The sequence below is a fragment of the Delphinus delphis genome, chromosome 9 (assembly GCF_949987515.2).
Source record: "Delphinus delphis chromosome 9, mDelDel1.2, whole genome shotgun sequence".
Classification (NCBI taxonomy): Eukaryota; Metazoa; Chordata; class Mammalia; order Artiodactyla; family Delphinidae; genus Delphinus; species Delphinus delphis.
The window spans coordinates 59,216,617-59,238,178 of record NC_082691.1 but is presented as its reverse complement, the minus strand read 5'-3'; the positions used below and the strand labels follow the sequence as shown (position 1 = coordinate 59,238,178).

Below are 21,562 nucleotides of genomic sequence, written 5' to 3'. Positions count from 1 at the left end.
ATTTATAATATAATATTTGGTACACCTGCTTAAAAAGTTCAAATTTAAAAAGTGGTTCCTTGAGGGCTTCCCTGGTGGTGCAGTGTCTGAGAGTCTGCCTGCCAATGCGGGGGACACGGGTTCGAGCCCTGACCCGAGCAGATCCCACATGCTGCGGAGCAGCTGGGCCACAACTACTAAAGCCCGCGCGCCGTGCTCCGCAATAGGAGAAGCCACTGCAGTGAGAAGCTTGTGCACCGGAAATAAAAAAAAAAAAAAAAAAAGGTGGTTCCTTGGACTTCCCTGGTGGTCCAGTGGTTAAGACTTCTGCGCTTCCACTGCAGGGGGCACTGATTCAATCCCTGGTTGGGGAACTAAGATCCCACATGCCCCACAGTACCCACCCCCCCTCCAAAAAAAAAAAAAAAAAGTGGTTTCTTAACCAAATAGAGTATCTTACTCCTACTGTAGGATACTCCTACTGCAGGACTGCAAGTATTCCCCAAGAGTAAAATTGGGGGAATAACTGTATTTTAAACTAAAAAGGCTAATGGTAACAAGGACAGAAGACTTTACAGATGTTTATAAGGAGATTCACAACTGTATACATTGCTATAAGTTATGTTTACCCTCTAACTCAAATAAGCAATCCTCAAACAAACAGAATAAGGCTAAAAAAAATCTTTTCAGCTTGAGCCCAGCTGTATTTAATCTCTGCTCAGGTGTGCAATATACAACCACTTCACTGGAGTATAAAACCTATTAAGAATCACTGTACTAATGGTTCAATTAACAATTATTAAGCAACTGTTCTAGGTCTTGCTGCACAAAAGAATAATGGAACAGACCCCATCCTTAGGGAACAATAGATCAATCCTGTCAATGGACATTAGCATATCCAACTAGTTACAACATATGTGAGACTGTGGTATGTATAATCATAATCTGTGCAAGTTTGTCAAAACTAACAAATTTTCTTATGAAAATATTAAATAAATTAAGTGATTGTTTTTTCCCATTGTTTTTGGCCACTGACTTAAATCCATTTGTATCTCTAATCAAGCCACACTGTTTTACACTTATACTTCTTTTTTTCTTAGATTAAGAAATTGTGCCAATTTTTAATTAGGTGGTTTTCAGTATAATTTATTGCATTTCTCACATCAAGGATTTCAGAATTCTAACATTACATCTTATTTCACTAAATTCTGCTTTTTAGAAGAGTAATTTTAACTACTTTATTCTATTCTTCCCTTTATTCAGTGTTTATCATTCCTAATTGTATTTCTAACCCCTCTCCCCCGAATCAATCAAGTATCCTACAATTAGACGTAAAGCATCTAGAAACAGTTGTCGGGGACAATGTCACAAGCCTGATACCAAAAATCTAAAGTATTTTAACCATTTACAACATAAAAGAGGCTATGACAGAAGGTTGATAGGCTCTGACCTATTCTCATACAAACATCTATCTAAATGCTACTTTTTTCAACATGTGGTCTTCACTCATTTTAACTGGTTCAGTTCCTGAAAAAAGTGGGTTTCAGACAATATACTATAACTCCAATCAGTTACATAGGACACAACTAACCTTTTGCTCTGCTTGCAGTTGGTCACATCTTTCTTTCTCATGGTTAAGTTCTCTTTCCATTCTTCCAACTTGTTCTCGAAGTTGTGTTGTTTCTTTTTCCAGAACAGCAATTAACTTTAACAGTTCTTCTTTTTCTTTCATGGTTTTCTCAATTTTCAACTATAAAACAGAAAACTCAAATTGTTTTTTTATAATCTTATAATACATTACTAATTCAGTTTTCCATTTCAAAAAAATAGTGAAGAAATTTGCAGAAAGAACTTTTACATACTATCTACTTCATATCAATCAGACTCTTTTAGTCTTCAGTTAGAAAAATTCATGAATCATAAACTTAAACCATTTTTTGGTTGGGCAAAGAAAAAAACATTACAAGAAGGTATAAAAGTAATGAATTTTATTATGAAGTTGCCTGCTAATCACTTTTCAAATCAGTACTAAAAATGAGGCATATTAAGTTTCATAAGTGACTTAATTCTGGGCTGTTCTTATTTTGGGTAATAATCAAGGAGAAAAATGTGTACCTCTTCTTGAATGCAAATCTATGGGAAATCTTTGAATCTATTAAGAACTTCCTTGTGTGTTACATAGGCCTTCATCTATGGGATTACTGTGAAAAGTTCTTTAAATAAGGTACTAAGGAATAAGTTTCTATATGTATAAAATGGCCTCTATTTAGCTAAATTAAAAGAAACTTTGTAAGTAAATGCAAATTTTAGGACAAAAATGCACATTGTAACATATTAACAATATAATTGACTCTTACATGAACACTAAGTTACTTAGTTCAGGAAAATCTAAAACTCCAGTATTCTAAAAATTACCAAATTAAGGGACCTAAAATAGTAAATAAAATGGTTAAGATTTCTCTGACAGCAAGAAGTCTGATTCTATTAAAAAAAAAAAGAAGTCTGATTCTAACAAGGGAAGAATGGAGACTCAGAGGGAAAACTTCACAAAGGAGGCATCATACATTTAGCTAAAATAAAATGTTTTCCCCCAATAAACCCCAAGTCACTTTTCCAGGGTCATGGAATCAAACTCTAATTAAACTCTAAAATGGCTCTTATGAAAGTTAAAGAACTGTAAAATTTTTAAATGACCCATCTACCTCTTCCATCAGACTAAATGAAAATGACAGGAGTAAATGCCCTCAAAAGAGAAAAGTTTGGGCTTCCCTGGTGGTGCAGTGGTTGAGAGTCCGCCTGCCAATGCAGGGGACACGGGTTCGTGCCCCGGTCTGGGAAGATCCCACATGCCGCGAAGCGGCTGAGCCCGTGAGCCATGGCCGCTGAGCCTGCGCGTCCGGAGCACAGGCTCCGCAACGGGAGAGGCCACAACAGTGAGAGGCCTGTGTACCGCAAAAAAAAAAAAAAAAAGAAAAAAAAGAAAAAAGTTTACTTATTCACTTAATTTTTTACCTTACCTATTTTTTAAAAAATCATTTTTGGCTCTAAACTTTCTGGCCACTTAAAAATAAAGATACACCTTGACACAGTACAACAGAAACATTATAAAAGAACCATTTTTTCCCAGTGATTCATTTAACTGACACATACTTTAGAGTTCACTGAATCTTAAGTAGAAATTTTTAAAAGGAATTAAAATTATATGAAAGTGTATACAAGTCTAATTCCTGTCCCCAGTTTTGTATTCTGGTATCTTTCGACCATACAAAAAGGTTAAAATTGTACTATGAACACCCATAACCTAAATTCAATAATTATTAATATTTTGCCATATTTACTCTCCCTCTATATACCTAAGTTTTATTTCTTTTTCTTTTTTTTTGTTAAAGCATTTGAAACATAATTGCAGATACTTCACCCCTAAGTGCACAGGCCAAGCATCTCCTAATAAGTAGTCTTGTATTTAACCACTACCATGATCATAGCTAAGAAAATTAACAATAATTTTATAACACCCAAAGGGTAGTCCACAGTTAAAATATACTACACTACCCCCAAGTATCTACTTTTTAGAAATCTAGGATACAACCAAGGTTCACAAACTGAAGGATTGTGGCTCAATCATTCTTAATGACAACAGTGCCCTAGATAATGTCTCACACTTGTACTAATTTGGTGCATTTTTAGTAAAATCATTAAAGATTTTGATAAATGTGGAAATTTAAAAGACTCGTCAAAAACTTGATCAGGATATAAATACCTTATCTCAGAAACATTTACCTAAGAGACAGCATACATTTTATGAGTAGGAAGAAGAGAACTAAATTGTGCAATGTCCCAATTTACTTGGAGCACAAAAGATAGGTAGATGCCAAAATGCCTGTTGTTTTTCTGTTGGAGGTCCTAAAATCAGGGTGGTCTAACAAGTATCCAAAAAACTGCAATATAAACAGTCACTGCATTCTTCATAAGATCTAGGCTTGTTTCAGCATCTTTGACTAGCATTCAAATACCAGGCTAAAAACCTTGATCATCAGGCGGTTGTCACCACAAAATGTTTTAGTCACCCTATAAAAGTTACATTTCTTTATTTAAGATAAGAGAGGAATTTCTGGAAGGGGAAAGGAAAGATACAGAAAAATTCACAGTAAGTTACTGGTTCCTTCTAACCTTCTTAGTTTGACTGTCTAATATCTATAACCTCTTTTCTTTTTTCTGTAGTCTGTTTTTTAAGATAAATAAAATCAGAGGCATAAAATGTTTACATATAAAAAACATCCGAGTATAAAGAATAAGCAATGACTCGCCATAGGCTAAATAGGAATGTAAAATAACCAAAAATGTATACTGAACCAATTAAAGAAGATCTTTTTCACAGAAACTCAATATAACATTCTAATTTTTTAGGTTTAGGGTAAAGACATTGAGAAATATCTTGAAATAGGAATGCTGTTCTATTTTTTTCCTTCACTAAGTACTAAAAATTAAGACATATGGCATTATTAGACCATCTACACAGAAAATTTCTTTTGATGCAAGTGCAATGACTCCAAAATATTCAGTGAAAAAGAGTGAGAAACTTTTTCACCTTTTTTTTTAAAATTATGGTTAATCCAGCTTATTCATTTGATCAAATAAACAGGAAAAGAAATCATTCTAAAAACGCTGAACCTAAATTATGAGACTGGGACGCTTCACTGATTCACTGCCACACGTGAGACAGAGCATGCTTGTGTTATAGTGAAATGAAGTTCACATCCAATTACAGTTAGACTTACTGCTTCATACCACTTTACCATCAGCTTCACCCCCAAATCTGTATTATTCTACAATCAACAGATTAGGCCATCCCTAAAGAAGAAAGGTTAGGGGGAGGGAACATTAGGAAGTTTTAGGTCTAAACTCTCTCAATAATTACTTATTGCAGATATACTATGCACAAAATACTGATAAGCCTAGGGACAGTCCCTGCCACAGTGAAATCAGTAACATAATTGTGACAGAAAATTTTTTTAAGTATTTCAAAAACAACACTCTAAGTTTATTATTTTAGTTAAAAAGCATTTGATTTTCAGGTTATACTCCTGCATAACCTAAAAATTCTTAAAATGCCAACCAACATGAGCTCTGTTTGTAATTTATCTATGACTGATTTGTCTTTTTTAAAACATTCACTATTTTTAAGTCACAGTTCATAACAAAATAATCCAGTTCATAATATAAATTTATGAATCACCAGCTCACTGTTGGTACCAACCTCAAGAAGGCCAGCTTTTGTGGTCACCACCAACATGTCAGAATTTCCTTCATCTTCCATAGTAAGCAACTCTTCAACTGGAGAAGAAGCTCGAAACTGAAAAGGTGTACTTGCTCCACGAATTTCACCCTTATGGGTAACATAACAGAACTGATAAAATTCTCCATCATCATTTGGAAGGTAATATCCTAAGAGGAAGTTAACAAACAAAAAAAGTATTAAATTTTCTGTTATAAAATTACTTGGATTTAACAAATCTTGCCATATCCTCTCATTTATGACCCTGTTTCTAAGCACTCAGGATATGTCTTTCCTATCTTTCACAAATTATCTATCAAAACTAGGCTCTTGGGCTTCCCTGGTGGCGCAGTGGTTGAGAGTCCGCCTGCCGATGCAGGGGACACGGGTTCGTGCCCCGGTCAGGGAAGATCCCACATGCCGCGGAGCGGCTGGGCCCGTGAGCCATGGCTGCTGAGCCTGCGCATCCGGAGCCTGTGCTCTGCAACGGGAGAGGCCACAACAGTGAGAGGCCCGCGTACCGCAAAAAAAAAAAAAAAACCTAGACTCTTCTTTCTTCCCTAAATATGCCCATATTTTTCTTATCTTAGGTCTAAGCTTATACTCTCAGAATATTCTTTCCCTGTATCTTCACTAGGGTAAAACCAATTTATCTGGGAGAGTCAAGTATGCAGTTTTCAATGAGAAAGAGGCTGAAGGCGGAACAATGGAAGAACCAGCATAAAAGCCTAGGAGGACCAGGGGTTGGAATACATCATTTAAAGAAATGTTCCCTCAAATATGACATTAACTAAATGCATAAGAGAGATATTAACAAACGGAATACACTGCACATATGCACTGTGTAAGGGCAGAAAGAGGATGAGGTCTACTGATGCAGAACAAAAATAAGCTTTGGAACCACACAGATTTATTCTGGAATTCCAGCTCTGCCACTAATTATTATTTACTTAACCTCCCCGAGCCCAAATTTCTTATCTATAAAAGAAATTTGAAGCCATCTATCTCAAAGTTCCAAAGTACCATGGATTATGTAGTTCTATCATCTAGCCCACTATCTGACAAATTATATGTGTTCAATATTTGTTCCTTCTCTCTTCAGCTCAACTGTTACCCTGTTTTAAATTTTGCTGTATTATCCTAGCTCAAAATTAATCCTCTCCAAATCCCAGCTCAAAATTAATCCTCTCCAAAGCTCCCATGGTATTTTTTACATTAAAAAAAAAAAATCCTCCACCATGTACTTTGCATTACCATTATACACATGCTTTATAGCCTACATCCAGAACTCAGAAATACTGAGGGCAGATTATTAATAAATATAAACATTCTGGAATTCCCCCCAGAATAACCTGAAACAAGGAAGCATTCAATGACTGTGAAACGAACACACAAAGGTGAATATATTCCCCTTATCTTGGATATTAATATCTACCCAGAAATGTGCATTCACTATGCCTATTATTCCTTCATATCTTGAAATTTTTAGCCTCATTATTATGATATTGATTTCACTTGACTTCATTCTTTAAAAAATAGCTGAATTTTGTCCACAGAGGGGAGCGGGCAGAGAAAATATAAGCCTGAAACATCCTGTGGTGCTTAAAAATAAGAAAGAAGCTGTCAAAAAAGAAGGGGGTGGGGGAGTCAAAAAACACAGAAGCCCCCTTGACAGACCTCCCAATAGCCAGAGAAAGCTAAATCAATTTGAGCAACAAAAAAATTATAGCATTAAACTTTATTCCACAGAAGAAAATATATATGCATGAATGAGAAAAGGATGACTCTTTCTAACATAATAATTGCAATTAATAATGTCCAAGAAATGCGAATAGAAAAGCATCATCAGGCAAAAACAACAATAATTACTGTAGGCAAGATCCACTGATGGATACTAAAATTAGTGGGTGAAAGTTTCAGGAGAAACAAGGTATCTCAAAATTGCTCCCCATAATACTGTTAAATCACCAAGGGAAAAATACTAACTTTACAGTGGAGAAACCCAGCAGACACCACCTTAACCAAGTGATCAAGACTAATATTACGGGCTTCCCTGGTGGCGCGGTGGTTAAGAATCCACCTGCCAATGCAGGGGACACGGGTTTGAGCCCTGGCCCGGGAAAATCCCACATGCCACAGAGCAACTAAGCCCGTGCACCACAACTACTGAGCCTGAGCTCTAGAGCCCACAAGCCACAACTACCGAGCCCACGTGCCACAACCACTGAAGCCTGCGTGCCTAGAGCCTGTGCTCCGCAACAAGAGAAGCCACGGCCATGAGAATCCCGCGCACCGCAACGAAGAGCAAGCCCACGCGCAGCAACAAAGACCCAACACAGCCAAAAATAAATAAATAAATAAGTTTTTTTTAAAAAGACTAATATTACTGCTAAGAAGACAATCAGACATCAAGTACTCTCTGATACAATGCACTGAAAAGAATACATCATCACTTCTATGATATACTTCCTGAAAATGTATAGCCTCAATCTAATCATGAGAAGCTGCCTGAAAAACTCAAAATGAGGAACATGCTACCAGAACAAAACAAAACTGAACAGTACTCTTCATAAATGTAAAGGTTATGAAAGACAAGGACAGAATGAGGCGCTATCACAGACTGGAGAAGACTATGATGATACGACAACTAAATGCAATGTGGGATTATGGACTGGATCCAGGAACAGAGAAAAGAACACTACAGGAAACACTAGTGAAATCTGAATAAAGTTTGTACTTTAGTCAACAGTGTTGTACCAATGTTGAATTCCTGTTCTTTTAAATAAATGTACTGTGGTTATGCCACATGTTAACATTATGGGAAGCTGGGTGAAGGGTAGATGAAAATTCTGTATACTATTTTTGCAACTTTACATCTAAAATTATTTCAAAATACAAAGTTTTAAAACAAAGTAATACAGGGAATTCCCTGTCGGTCCTTTCCAGTGGTTAGGACTCTGTGCTTCCACTGCAGGGGGGCACAGGTTCGATCCCTGGTTGGGGAACTAAGATCCTGCAAGCCTAGAGGCACAGCCAAAAAAAAGTAATTAAAGGTACATCTAGCAATAAATTTTTGAAGTTTTTAAAAACCCCATCCTCCTACTATCTACTACTAAATCCGCGGCTGAGTAACTTTGCAAAGGCCACTACACTTACTTTTAAAGTTTAAATAGAAAAGAAAAATATAGTTTGACTAATCAGCTCTGGTATCATGGCATTAGAAATTCTACAAACTAGATATTCGAGGTCTGATTTTTTTTAAATCTCACAAAAATAATTCACTAAAAATTATGGTTCAAATACCATTTGAGATACAAGATATAGTTATTCAGAACTGAAATTTAAAGCTACCTAGAAATAGCTCTCCTCAGATCAGTATAACTGAAAATAAAATAGGAAAATGTAAAAACCAAACTCCAAGTCAAATTTTATAGCCTGTAACATTAGCAATCAAATTATAGTAAACAAATAAGAGTCCATTTAGGAAAAGTTACATTTATGTACACTTTATTAGTTGTTCTGAGTTTTGCATTTCAGGATTCTCATGACTACTCCACAAAATGAGCAAAATTGTTTGGATCATGCTTAAGATTCCTTCTGGCTCTAATTCTCTATGACTAAATTTTTCATGACTCTATCCCGAGCTCCTTATATAACAAACAAGTTCTAGGCAGGCAGAAGATTTTATTTCTAAATTTCAAAGTAAAAATTATGATGACTTTTCAAAAACATGTAAAACTTAGTTCCCATGAAAATGCTTTTACAATATGAACAGAAATAAACTGGATGCTTTTCTCCTTTTTTTCTAACTGCTTTGAAACTTTCTGCTGTCATAAATAAGCAAATTCATCAGTCACTATAACAAATTCTGTAAGTTTCTTATTATAAGAAAACTAATCACATTAAAAATGACTGGAGGGCTTCCCTGGTGGCACAGCGGTTAAGAATCCACCTGCCAACGCAGGGGACACAGGTTCGATCCCTGGTCCAGGAAGATGCCACATGCTGCAGAGCAACTAAGCCCGTGTGCCACAACTACTGAGCCTGAGCTCTAGAGCCTGCGAGCCACAACTACTGAGCCTGCATGCTGCAACTACTGAAGCCTGCACACCTAGAGCCCGTGCTCCGCAACAAGAGAAGCCACTGCAATGAGAAGTCCGTGCACTGCAACGAAGAGTAGCCCCTGCTCACCGCAACTAGAGAAAGCCCGCGTGCAGCAACAAAGACCCAATGCAGCCAAAAATAAATAAATGAATGAATGAATTTTTAAAAGTAGATTAAAAAAAAGAATGACTGGAAATAAAACCACAACTTTTAAGAACAAATATCTTAATAACAAAATCAGTTCCAATATACACACTTGAATTTGATTATCTAAAAAAAGGCTATGAATTAAAAGATAAACTACAGGGCTTCCCTGGTGGCGCAGTGGTTGAGAGTCCGCCTGACGATGCAGTGGATACAGGTTCATGCCCCGTTCCGGGAAGATCCCACATGCCGCAGAGCGGCTGGGCCCGTGAGCCATGGCCGCTGAACCTGTGCGTCCGGAGCCTGTGCTCCGCAACGGGAGAGGCCACAACAGTGAGAGGCCCGTGTACCGCAAAAAAAAAAAAAAAAAAAGATAAACTACATATATAATTTCTAACTTTCTTAATCTATAAAACATCTATGAGGACCTAAATCTCTGTCTATATTACCGTACAAATTTTATTCTCTGAATATGTGTTTCTTGTCACAGTACGTAAAGAAACTTTTTTGTATATGCAAGCTCCATGTGATCACATTCCCAACTGATGTTCACACCAAACATATACAAACCTCGCAATAAAAAGTTTTAAAGAAGTAAACCACCAAAATCCAAAACACTAACACCACCGAATGCTGGTAAAGATGCAGTCCAACAAGAACTCTCATTCACTGCTGGTGGGAATGCAAAATGTTTTTGCCACTTTGTAAAAAAGAGTTTGGTGGTTTCTTATGAAACTAAACGTATTCCTACCATATAATACAGCAATCATACTCCTTGATATTTATCCAAATGAGTTGAAAACTTATATCCACACAAAAGCCTGTACATGAATGTTTATACCAGCTTTACAGCTTTATTCACAACTGCCAAAACTTGGAAGCAACCAAAATATTCTTTTTGTTTTTGTTTTTTGTGGTACGTGGGCCTCTCACTGCTGTGGCCTCTCCTGCCGTGGAGCACAGGCTCCGGATGCGCAGGCCCAGCGGCCATGGCTCAAGGGCCCAGCCGCCCCGCGGCATGCAGGATCCTCCCAGACCGGGGCACGAACCCGTGTCCCCTGCATCGGCAGGTGGACTCCCAACCACTGTGCCACCAGGGAAGCCCCAAAATATTCTTTAACAGACAAATGGATGAATAAGCTGTGTTACATCCATACAATGGAGTATAACTGGTTTCCTTTGCAATTCTGGGCATTTCATGTATATTAAAATATTATACTGAGACAGAGTCCATTAGCTTCCCCAGACCAAAAACAGTCCATGGTATAAACAAGACTAAGAATTTGCTTTAATACAATCCAAAGTCAGTATAATTTTACTACAAAAATCACTCTACAGCAAATGCCTTTATAGATTTCTAACTAAAATTTTTGTGTTTTGTTTTAAAGCAACAGGGTGTATTTTTTTCATATAACAAGCAATCTGGAGGCAGTTGCCTGCTGGCCTTGATTCAGTGGCTCAGACATGTCAGGACAGACATATATGTTCTTGTCTATGCCTTCCCCTCATGGCCACAGGAGGGATGCTGAAGCTCTAGCCATCACCTTTGTGAAGGCAGAATGTGGGGGGAGGGGCAATACCAGGTATATCTTCTCCTTTAAATAAGAGAATTTTTAAAAATCTGTATATAATGCTAAGACAAAAATGAATTTTATATTACTCACATCCATTTTATAAGCAACTTTCCCTATAGAATTTCTACTCTATAAATCCTGTTAATCATCTTTGTGATTTTCATACGGAATATTTTTCTCACCTCTAATTTGTTATATTATCTAATATCAGTAACAGCATTATTTTCTCATTTGAAAAAAAAGATCATCAAAAGACTGCTCTTCAATGAAAGACAATAAGGAAAAAACCTTTCTCTACATAAAATATCATGTGACCTACACTAGATATTTACATTCTTATGACTTCTGATAAAGAAAGATAAGATACTAATTCATTCAACTTTAGTCACTAGACATGCTTAAGTAGATCATTACAATGGGGTACAACATTTTTAATGGCAATAAAACATCTAATTTCATCTAGTTCTGCTTTTCAGTTCTCACCTTGAAATGCTAACACACAATTGACTGTTGATCCTTCTACATAATGTTCAGGCACAGGAGACCATAAAAACGTGTAATAATCACGAGCAGTACTCCATCCAACCTAAAGGAAAACAACAAAAACATGGATATTATAAGTAAGTGGTTTAATATGAGTGATATCTTATAGCATATTGTTTTTCACTGCATCCTAAAGTTAAAGCATGCATGAATGTTTACAAATCCTGAGCATTTTAACAATCACGTCAAATTTTTATTATAATTTTTTATTAAGCTATAACCTAATGCTATAAAAATCTATAACAGCAGAGTTTCTACTATGTATTAAAATGCAACTTGATATCCAATTTCTCAAGGAAAACCTTAGTACACATATGATCAAATATAAAAACATGCTGCACTTAAAATTTGATTGCACTAAACATAAGTTTTTAAAATTTATTTTATGCCTTGAATTTAACTGTGTTTTTTTTAGATTTCCCCCTCCTCCTTAAATCCACTAATTAAACTTCACTAGTCTGTCATCTTTAGTTAAGTCTTGCCTACAGGCAATGGTAAATTTTGTAAAAATTTATTTTTACCTTTATTCCTAAGGTGTTTATATATACAAAAAGACCACCTATGTCCCACCAATCTCTAAAACATTTCCACCTTACAACATGAATATATACATTACATATCTCAGTCTTTATTTTCCAGATGAATTGTACTGTGGTAAATACTGAATATTAGATATGTTTAAAACAGGTACTAGATATCCATTTGCCAGTATATTACAAGAAATTATGCATTATCCACGAGGTTTGATTACATATGTTCTATAATTCTGATCAATTTAGGATTAGAGGGTCCAGAATATTGAAACTGGAAGAATCTTAGTAATCTTTAGTCTCTAAAGGAGAGTTTTCAAACTGTCAGTCACAACCCAGTAGTAAGTGGTAACATTATATCAATTTAGTGGTTCATAACCACATTTATTTTTTAATTAGAAAGCATCAGAGGGCGTGAAGGCTAAGTACTGCTTCATGAAAATCTGTTTCAGGTGTATCTGCATGCAACTTTGCTAGGTCAAATCACAGAATCATATTATTTTTATTTCTTTCTGCGTGTCATGGCCAAAAACATTTGAAAGACACTATTCATCTCTTTACAGATGAGAAGCTTGAGGAAACCATGATGTAAGTGATTTTCCTGACCTAAGGCTCAGTTTTTTTCTCTCAGGATTGTTAGAAGGATTACACTAGATGATGAACATAAAAGCAGCACTTGGCAGAGGGCCTGACCCCTGATGGGCACTCCATAAATGGTAGTTTTTGCAAGCACAGTATACTGCAGTGATTAAGAGCATAGGAAGTAAGGTCAGACGGCCAAAAAAGATCACTTACTGGCTAAAATGACTTCAGACAAGTTATTTCTGTTCCCTCCTCTTTAAAATGGAGATAAAGGCTTATACGTGTATTAAATGAGATACAGCACCGTAGTGGCACCTGGCACAGTGCCTAGCACATTAGTGTTCATTAAACGTTACCATTCATTAATACCCAAGGGGACACAATGTATTACGGAGAGTGATCTTGACTCTAAAATGTTCTGTCTCTCATTCCATATCCCCCAGTGCTTCTATCATCTCCTGAAAAGGAGCCTATTTGAAGTTTTTCCCAAAAGATACACCTGGTACAAGTCATACCTTGCATTCTTTGTCCCTGTCCATATGGTGGTCTTGAAAGGAATATCAATACTACCCAGAGCTACATCTTTCTTGAAAAAAATCTCCCTAAGGCTCTACCTGGACCAGGTGGTCAAAAGACATGCTAAGTGTACCATTTATTTGTGATGGCTGACATGCAAAACTGCTAATGTCAGAATTATAGATACCTGATTCAAGTGGCACTGGGAATAGCAGTAACAGATACAGTTCACTGTTCGTTTTGGAATAAATATCACCCTCATCTTACAAATTAAGAAACTAGTAAATGGCAGAGTCAGAATCTGAACCTGAAGTTCAAGCTCTTAACCACCAGGACACTACTCACTCTCCTCCTAGCAGGATATAAAATACTCTCATACTTTCTGAAATTCCACTTCCTTCCTTCCAACACTGAGTCAATGACTATACAATTCTTAAAAGAACTGCACGTTTTTGGATTGGGTTGTTTGTTTTTTTTGTTATTGAGCTGCATGAGCTGCTTGTAAATTTTGGAGATTAATCCTTTGTCAGTTGCTTAATTTGCAAATATTTTCTCCCATTCTGAGGGTTGTCTTTTGGTCTTGTTTATGGTTTCCTTTGCTGTGCAAAAGCTTTGAAGTTTCATTAGGTCCCATTTGTTTTTGTTTTTATTTCCATTTCTCTAGGAGGTGGGTCAAAAAGGATATTGCTGTGATTTATGTCATAGAGTGTTCTGCCTATGCTTTCCTCTAAGAGTTTGATAGTTTCTGGCCTTACATTTAGGTCTTTAATCCATTTTGAGCTTATTTTTGTGTATGGTGTTAGGGAGTGTTCTAATCTCATACTTTTACATGTACCTGTCCAGCTTTCCCAGCACCATTTATTGAAGGGGCTGTCTTTTCTCCACCGTATATTCTTGCTTCCTTTATCAAAGATAAGGTGACCATATGTGCGTGGGTTTACCTCTGGGCTTTCTATCCTGTTCCATTGATCTATATTTCTGTTTTTGTGCCAGTACCATACTGTCTTGATTACTGTAGCTTTGTAGTATAGTCTGAAGTCAATAGACACTTCTCCAAAGAAGATATACAGATTGCCAACAAACACATGGAAGAATGCTCAACATCATTAATCATTAGAGAAATGCAAATCAAAACTATAAGGAGAGCTTCCCTGGTGGCACAGTGGTTAAGAATCCGCCTGCCAACGCAGGGGTCATGGGTTCGAGCCCTGGTCTGGGAAGATCCCACATGCTGCAGAGCAACTAAGCCTGTGCGCCACAAGTACTGAGCCTGAGCTCTAGAGCCCCCAAGCCACAACTACTGAGCACACGTGTCACAACTACTGAAGCCCTTGCGCCTAGAGCGTATGCTCTGCAACAAGAGAAGCCACTGCAATGAGAAGCCTGTGCACCTCAACGAAGAGTAGCCCCTACTCACAACTAGAGAAAGCCTGCGCAGAGCAACAAAGACCCAATGCAGCCAAAAATAAATAAATAAAATAAATAAATTTATTTAAAAAAAAAACTACAATGAGATATCATCTCACACCAGTCAGAATGGCCCTCATCAAAAAATCTAGAAACAATAAATGCTGGAGAGGGTGTGGAGAAAAGGGAACACTCTTGCACTGTTGGTGGGAATGTAAATTGATACAGCCACTATGGAGAACAGTATGGAGGTTCCTTAAAAAACTAAAAATAGAACTACCATACTACCCAACAATCCTACTACTGGGCATATACCCTGAGCAAACCATAATTCAAAAAGAGTCATGTACCAATATGTTCATTGCAGCTCTATTTACAATAGCCAGGACATGGAAGCAACCTAAGTGTCCATCAACAGATGAATGGATAAAGATGATGTGGCACATATATACAATGGAATATTACTCAGCCATAAAAAAAAGAAAATTGAGTTATTTGTAGTGAGGTAGATGGACCTAGAGTCTGTCATACAGAGTGAAGTAAGTCACAAAGAGAAAAGCAAATACTGTATGCTAACACATACATATGGAATCTAAAAAAAAGTGGTCCTGATGAATCTAGGGGCAGGACAGAAATAAAGATGCAGACATAGAGAATGGACTTGAGGACACGGGGAGGGGGAAGGGTAAGCTGGGACGAAGTGAGAGAGTAGCACTGACATATATACACTACCAAGGTAAAATAGATAGCTAGTGGGAAGCAGCTGCATCGCATGGGGAGATCAACTCGGTGCTCTGTGACCACCTAGAGGGGTAGGATAGGGAGAGTAAGTGGGAGGGGATATGGGGATATATGTATACATATAGCTGATTTACTTTGTTATACAGCAGAAATTAACACAACATTGTAAAGCAATTGTACTCCAATAAAGATGTTAAAAAAAAAAAAAGAAAAGAAAATCTCCAACACAGTCTACATCCCTTGCCTGGCTTCACTCATTCCCCTACCCAACTTGGACTTCATGGTCAATTAATCATTTCAATAATAATGCACCCAAAACCACCCTAGTATCCTTTGTCCTCTTGACCTCCCTTCCCAAATTCCCAGTCTGAATGATACCCACTTTTGGAATTCTTCACTCAATTCTAGGTGCTCAATCTCTCTAGACAAACTCACAAAATGGCTGCTCAGAAATCTCCTGGTTAACCTACTCCAATTCCCTATGACATTCTTCCACAGTAGAAAGACCATATCTTCTCCATACTCAAGTCCTCCCCAACTCAGCACATGACCTTGCTCCTCATTACTGAGTGTACTCAATAAATGAGTTCCAGTCCCAATTCATTCAATTAATAGCTGACAAACCCTATAGATGCCTCTTACAGATTATTACCCACAACTGATTCCCTTCTCTAAGGCTTGATCTCACTTAGAAAATGAAGATGGTCTAAACATTCTCTCTGGGACTTCCCTGGTGGCGCAGTGGTTAAGAATCCGCCTGCCAATGCAGGGGACACGGGTTTGAGCCCTGGTCTGGGAAGATCCCATATGCCACGGAACAACTAAGCCTGTGTGCCACAACTACTGAGCCTGTGCTCTAGAGCCCACGAACCACAACTACTGAGACCAAGTGCCACAACTACTGAAGCCCGTGCACCTAGAGCCCGTGCTCCACAACAAGAGAAGCCACCACAATGGGAAGCCCACGTACCGCAACGAAGAGCAGCCCCCGCTCGTCAAAACTAGAGAAAGCCTGCGCGCAGCAACGAAGACCCAACGCAGCCAAAAATAAATAATAAATTTATAAAAAAAAAAAAACCATTCTCTACCTCCATTCTTTTCTAATTCCAATTTATCTTATTCAGCACTAGAAGATTAAAGTTCACCTCTAAACTCTATTACTCTCTGCTTAAAAATTATTCCTCAGCTAAATATTAAAGCAATCTACGTGATCCAAACTAACTTTTCCCATTTTCTAAACCTGGTACCTGTCCCAGGAAAATTAAATTCCTTAACACTCTCTCAAGCACACAACACACTTTCCCTTCATTCCTTCCCCTTAAAATTACTACCTGGGCACTTTCTCCCTGCCTACCTTGTCAATATCATATCTATCAAAATCATTCTGGACAGCAATCAATTTGCAGTACATGTCAAGTGTTTAAAAACATTCAATGCTGGGCTTCCCTGGTGGCGCAGTGGTTGAGAGTCCACCTGCCGATGCAGGGGACACGGGTTCGTGCCCTGGTTCGGGAAGATCCCACATGCCATGGAGCGGCTAGGCCCGTGAGCCATAGCCGCTGAGCCTGCGCGTCCGGAGCCTGTGCTCCACAACGGGAGAGGCCACAACAGGGAGAGGCCCGCGTACCGCAAAAAAAAAAAAAAAAAAAAAACATTCAATGCCGGGCTTCCCTGGTGGCGCAGTGGTTGAGAGTCCACCTGCCGATGCAGGGGACACAGGTTCGTGCCCCAGTCTGGGAAGATCCCACAGGCCGCAGAGCGGCTGGGCCCGTGAGCCATGGCCGCTGAGCCTGTGTATCCGGAACCTGTGCTCCGCAACGGGAGAGGCCGCAACAGTGAGAGGCCCGCATACCGCAAAAAAAATAAAAAATAAGAATAAAAAAAATTCAATGCTATAAACATGGCAATTCCACTTCCAAGAACTTATCCTATGAAATACAATGACAAACAAAATAAAAACAGATACAGAGATCTATATTAAGCATTGTTTAATGGTAAACATTTGGAAACATTTCCATGAATTCCACAATGCATCAACAGCATGTGTGTATACTTTATTACATACAAAGTATGTGTATAATTATTAATTATAGATATATGCCAATATGTTAACAATGCTTATTCTAGGTAAGCATTAAAATAGTATTAAAACATGATCTATTTTCTTCCTTGAGTCTTCCTGTATATTTCAAAATTTTTAGTACATGCTTAAACTTCCCACTAAGTTTTAAGTATTATCCAGGCAAAAAAGATGGAAAGGGTATTCTATACAAACTTATTTATCATGTATGTAATACTTACATAAGTAAGTATTACTGCTTGGAGAAAAGTTACGGTCCTTGGAGTACACAAGTTAAGAGATAATAGTTTAACGTTATCAAAGCCAAAAAATAAGCAGGCAATGACAAAAAAGGAAGCTATAAATCAAGTCGTATAAAGGAGCCCTATTTGGCACACTAAGTTAGTTGGTCTTGCCATTATCCCATAGAGGATGAAGAACCACTTAAACAAGAGGAAGATATGTTCAGATTTTCATTTTCTATTATAGTTTATATAGAGCAGTTTGAAGAACAAATAGAAGAATGAAAGAAAGCAGGGAAAACAGGTGACCTATTGCAATCATCTTAGAAATCAATAAGGAGGGCATGAACTAGGGCTGTGATATTAAAAATGCATTAATAGGTAGGCAGGAAAATAGATAGAATTGGTGTTTGGCTGGATTTGAAGAGAAATTCATAAGCTTTTGGCTTAAACAATAGGCCATTAACTAAAAATGGGGAGAAAAAAAAGGAAGACATAAATTAGTCTGAAAGAAAACCGTGAAGATTCATCTTCTTGAAATACAATTTATCACACATCAGCCTCCACACCTACATATGCAGACTTCCCACTGCCCACATGGAAAAGTCTGCAAATTGTTTAGCCTAACACTGAAGATCCTCCATGGCAAGACTGACGCTTAACTTCATCTCCCTCCACTTCCCTAAATTACGTTTATGTTCTAGTTAAACTAATTCATTCTCATGAACATTCTCACCCTGGTGCCTCTGCTTAAGCCATTTTCCTGCCAGGAATGCCCTTCCCTTCCCTCAATCTCATTACCCTGCTCTATTCTTCCTCTCTGACTCATTCTTGCAGAAAATGCCAATTCTTAGTATCTTTAACTTGCTATTCATCTCTTACATAAAATTTAAACTGATACTGATTTCATAAAAAGCTTACAATGAAGCTTTTGGAATCCATACTGGAATCCACATTGGAATCTAACAAGCCTTAAAAAAAAAAAATTAAATAAAGAGTAAATGACTCATCTATCCAGCAACACCAGGGATAAGGGATTCAATTCAAAAAGGAACTGAGGGCTTTCCTGCTGGCACAGTGGCTGAGAGTCCGCCTGCCGATGCAGGGGACACGGGTTCGCGCCCTGGTCCGGGAAGATCCCACATGCTGCGGAGCGGCTGGGCCCGCTGAGCCTGCGCGTCTGGAGCCTGTGCTCCGCAACGGGAGAGGCCACAACAGTGAGAGGCCCGTGTACCGCAAAAAAAAAAAAAAAAAAAAAGGAACTGAAATATCATTAAATGCCAAAACTCTGTTTTGTCCAATATAGTTTTTCTGCCCTCCTCACTCTATTAGGCCAGACTTTCACTTCTAAGTACTTTACATGTGCCTAATTCTAGCGGCTACTCTTATTTCTTTCTACTTTGCTATTTAACTTATACAGACCACACAATCAAAATTTCAAGACCTAATGGTCTTGATTTTAATAAATCACATCTAAAATAAAATAAATTGATTCTCAGGGAGAATCTAAAGTAACCAAGGAGAAAAGTAAGTTTTACTGTTTAGACATTTATGACACTATTTTGACTGTTCAAAGGACCTTCGTATGTTTTGGTTCTCCATTACATCCTCAGGAACTGAAATTGCCAAAAAACTTCCAACACTTTAATGATCATTTCAATGTAATTTTCAAGCATATAGTACACAAAATGATTGGCAAAATATTAGAACTGGGACTCTTGCTATCAAAGAATTTACTATTTAGTCATGTAAAACAGAATACTCTTATAAAAGCATAAGACAATATAAGGAATATTTAAACAATGCAGGACAATAGAAGAGATAATAACATAGTTGTAGAGCTATACAAAATTAATTACAAATGACAAGATAGTAAATGATATAGTAACCCAAAGGAAAAGATCATGTTTTTTAGGTAAGGAATGGAGAAAACAGAAGAAGAAAAAACAAGAAGATTTGAAAAAATTTCTGTAAGACCTTAAGTTGAACCTTTTAATCATAGAGAGGAAAGTGTGCTGAACTGAAGGTCATAACATTTGTTGTACACTACCCTGCACTATTAAATATTTCATGTTTACACAATGTTTTACATTTGATGTTTACAAAAATGACCCTTAAAGTAGAGTTAAGACAAGACTAGTATAAACTACTTGTCAACCTCTTAAGAAGAAAATAAAGAGTACCTACATGGAAGAAATATGGAGAAAGTCCTCTTACCTTGAATATACCAACCCAATCTTTTGGATGGGGATGGATATATGGAGTTAAGGTATAATGACATTCTAGGTGTGCATTAGGAAGATAGCTCTTGGCCACATTTTGAAAGATGACATGCGCAAAGTTGGAAGTCTGCAGTGGAACTTCTTGAAAGGATGTCATTGCGAATCTGAAACAAGTAAATCATACAAATTTAATGATACCAACTAAGAAAAAACTCATACCTTCAGAAAATACATAACATTTAATGCAAATTACATGGATATTTTCATACCATAATTACTGAAAAGACATACTTTTATATTATATTTATATTATATTGTAAATATAATATATTTAATACTGGAACTCCTTCTTAAAAATGTGATTAAAGGGAATTCTGGTGGTCCTGTGGCTAAGACTCCACGCTCCCAATGCAGGGGGCCTGGGTTTGATCCCTGGTCAGGGAACTAGATCCCACATGCCACAACTAAGAGTTCACATGCCGCAACTAAGACCTGGCACAGCCATATAAATAAATAAATTTTTTTTAATGTGATTAAATATAAAAATACAAACTGAGAAGTAACTAACTTACAATATGGCTCAGAAAGTTACATGAGTTAAAAAAATATTTATTTATTTATATATGGCTGCGTTGGGTCTGTTGCTGTGCGCGGGCTTTCTCTAATTGCGTTGAGTAGGGGCTACTCTTCGCTGCGGCACGTGGGCTTCTTATTGCGGTGGCTTCTCTTGTTGCAGAGCATGGGCTCTAGGCATGCAGGCTTCAGTAGTTGTGGCATTGGGCTCAGTAGTTGTGGCTCACAGGCTCCAGAGCGCAGGCTCAGTAGTTGTGGTGCACGGGCTTAGTTGCTCCGTGGCATGTGAGATATTCCTGGACCAGGGCTCGAACCCGTGTCCCATGCGTTGGCAGGCAAATTCTTAACCACTGCTCGACCAGGGAAGTCCCGAGTTAAAAAATTTTAAAAACCAAAATCAAAAACAAACTCTCAACTCTCCTGCAAAGCCTAACCCTCTGCTTCTTTTGCAACCGAAACCAAATGAGCCAGCAGTGTTTCTATGTTGAACTCTTGAACTTCATCATTTTCCTCCCTAATCTGATCCATCCCGTCCCTCCCCTAGGCTCCTGTAATTGATGCTAACCTCTCTGTGCCTGCATTCCTGACCCACGCTCATGATCGCCTGGACCAGCTTTTTCTCAACCCTGGCTAGATATCAGAATCATTAGGGGTCTTAAAAAAGAAAAAGAAAAGACAATGAATTTCCGGAAATGGGACCTGGGCGCACACATGCATGTGTGTGTATATCCAAGCATTTTTTTTTAAGCCTCCCCAAGTAATCTCAATCCTGTATACAGCCAGGATAGAGAACTACTACTTAGACTCTGACCCAACCCAACAATTTAAGTCTCCATTAGCAAATCTCACCTAGATTCCCAGACCTAGGCTGTCTTCTTGGGCTTCTGGTTCATACTTGTTCAAATCTCTCAAATGATGTAAAATCTCAGTTGGTCTACTTGAAATAGTTCAGAGCCTATTTGTTCCTCTCTACCTATACCAATTCTACTTTTTCATCCTACCTTGACTTCCAGTATTATTGTACAGTTTCCATACATTCACTGATTAAAAATAAATGTATTTTTAAATGTA

General features: G+C 37.7%; 1 protein-coding gene across 3 annotated transcripts in view; it reads right to left on the bottom strand.

Moving 5' to 3' along the window:
- TAX1BP1 (Tax1 binding protein 1) overlaps positions 1 to 21,562 on the bottom strand; it is a 90,313-nt gene that overhangs the window by 60,761 nt on the left and 7,990 nt on the right. For all 3 annotated transcript variants that reach the window (XM_060020651.1, XM_060020650.2, XM_060020652.2), the window contains exons 2-5: positions 19,914 to 20,082; positions 11,560 to 11,662; positions 5,237 to 5,424; positions 1,571 to 1,729 (exon numbers count right to left, since the gene is read on the bottom strand). In XM_060020651.1, the coding sequence (XP_059876634.1) occupies positions 1,571 to 1,729; positions 5,237 to 5,424; positions 11,560 to 11,662; positions 19,914 to 20,075 (612 nt within the window). In that variant the 5' untranslated portion in view covers positions 20,076 to 20,082. The remainder of the gene's footprint in view (positions 1 to 1,570; positions 1,730 to 5,236; positions 5,425 to 11,559; positions 11,663 to 19,913; positions 20,083 to 21,562) is intronic.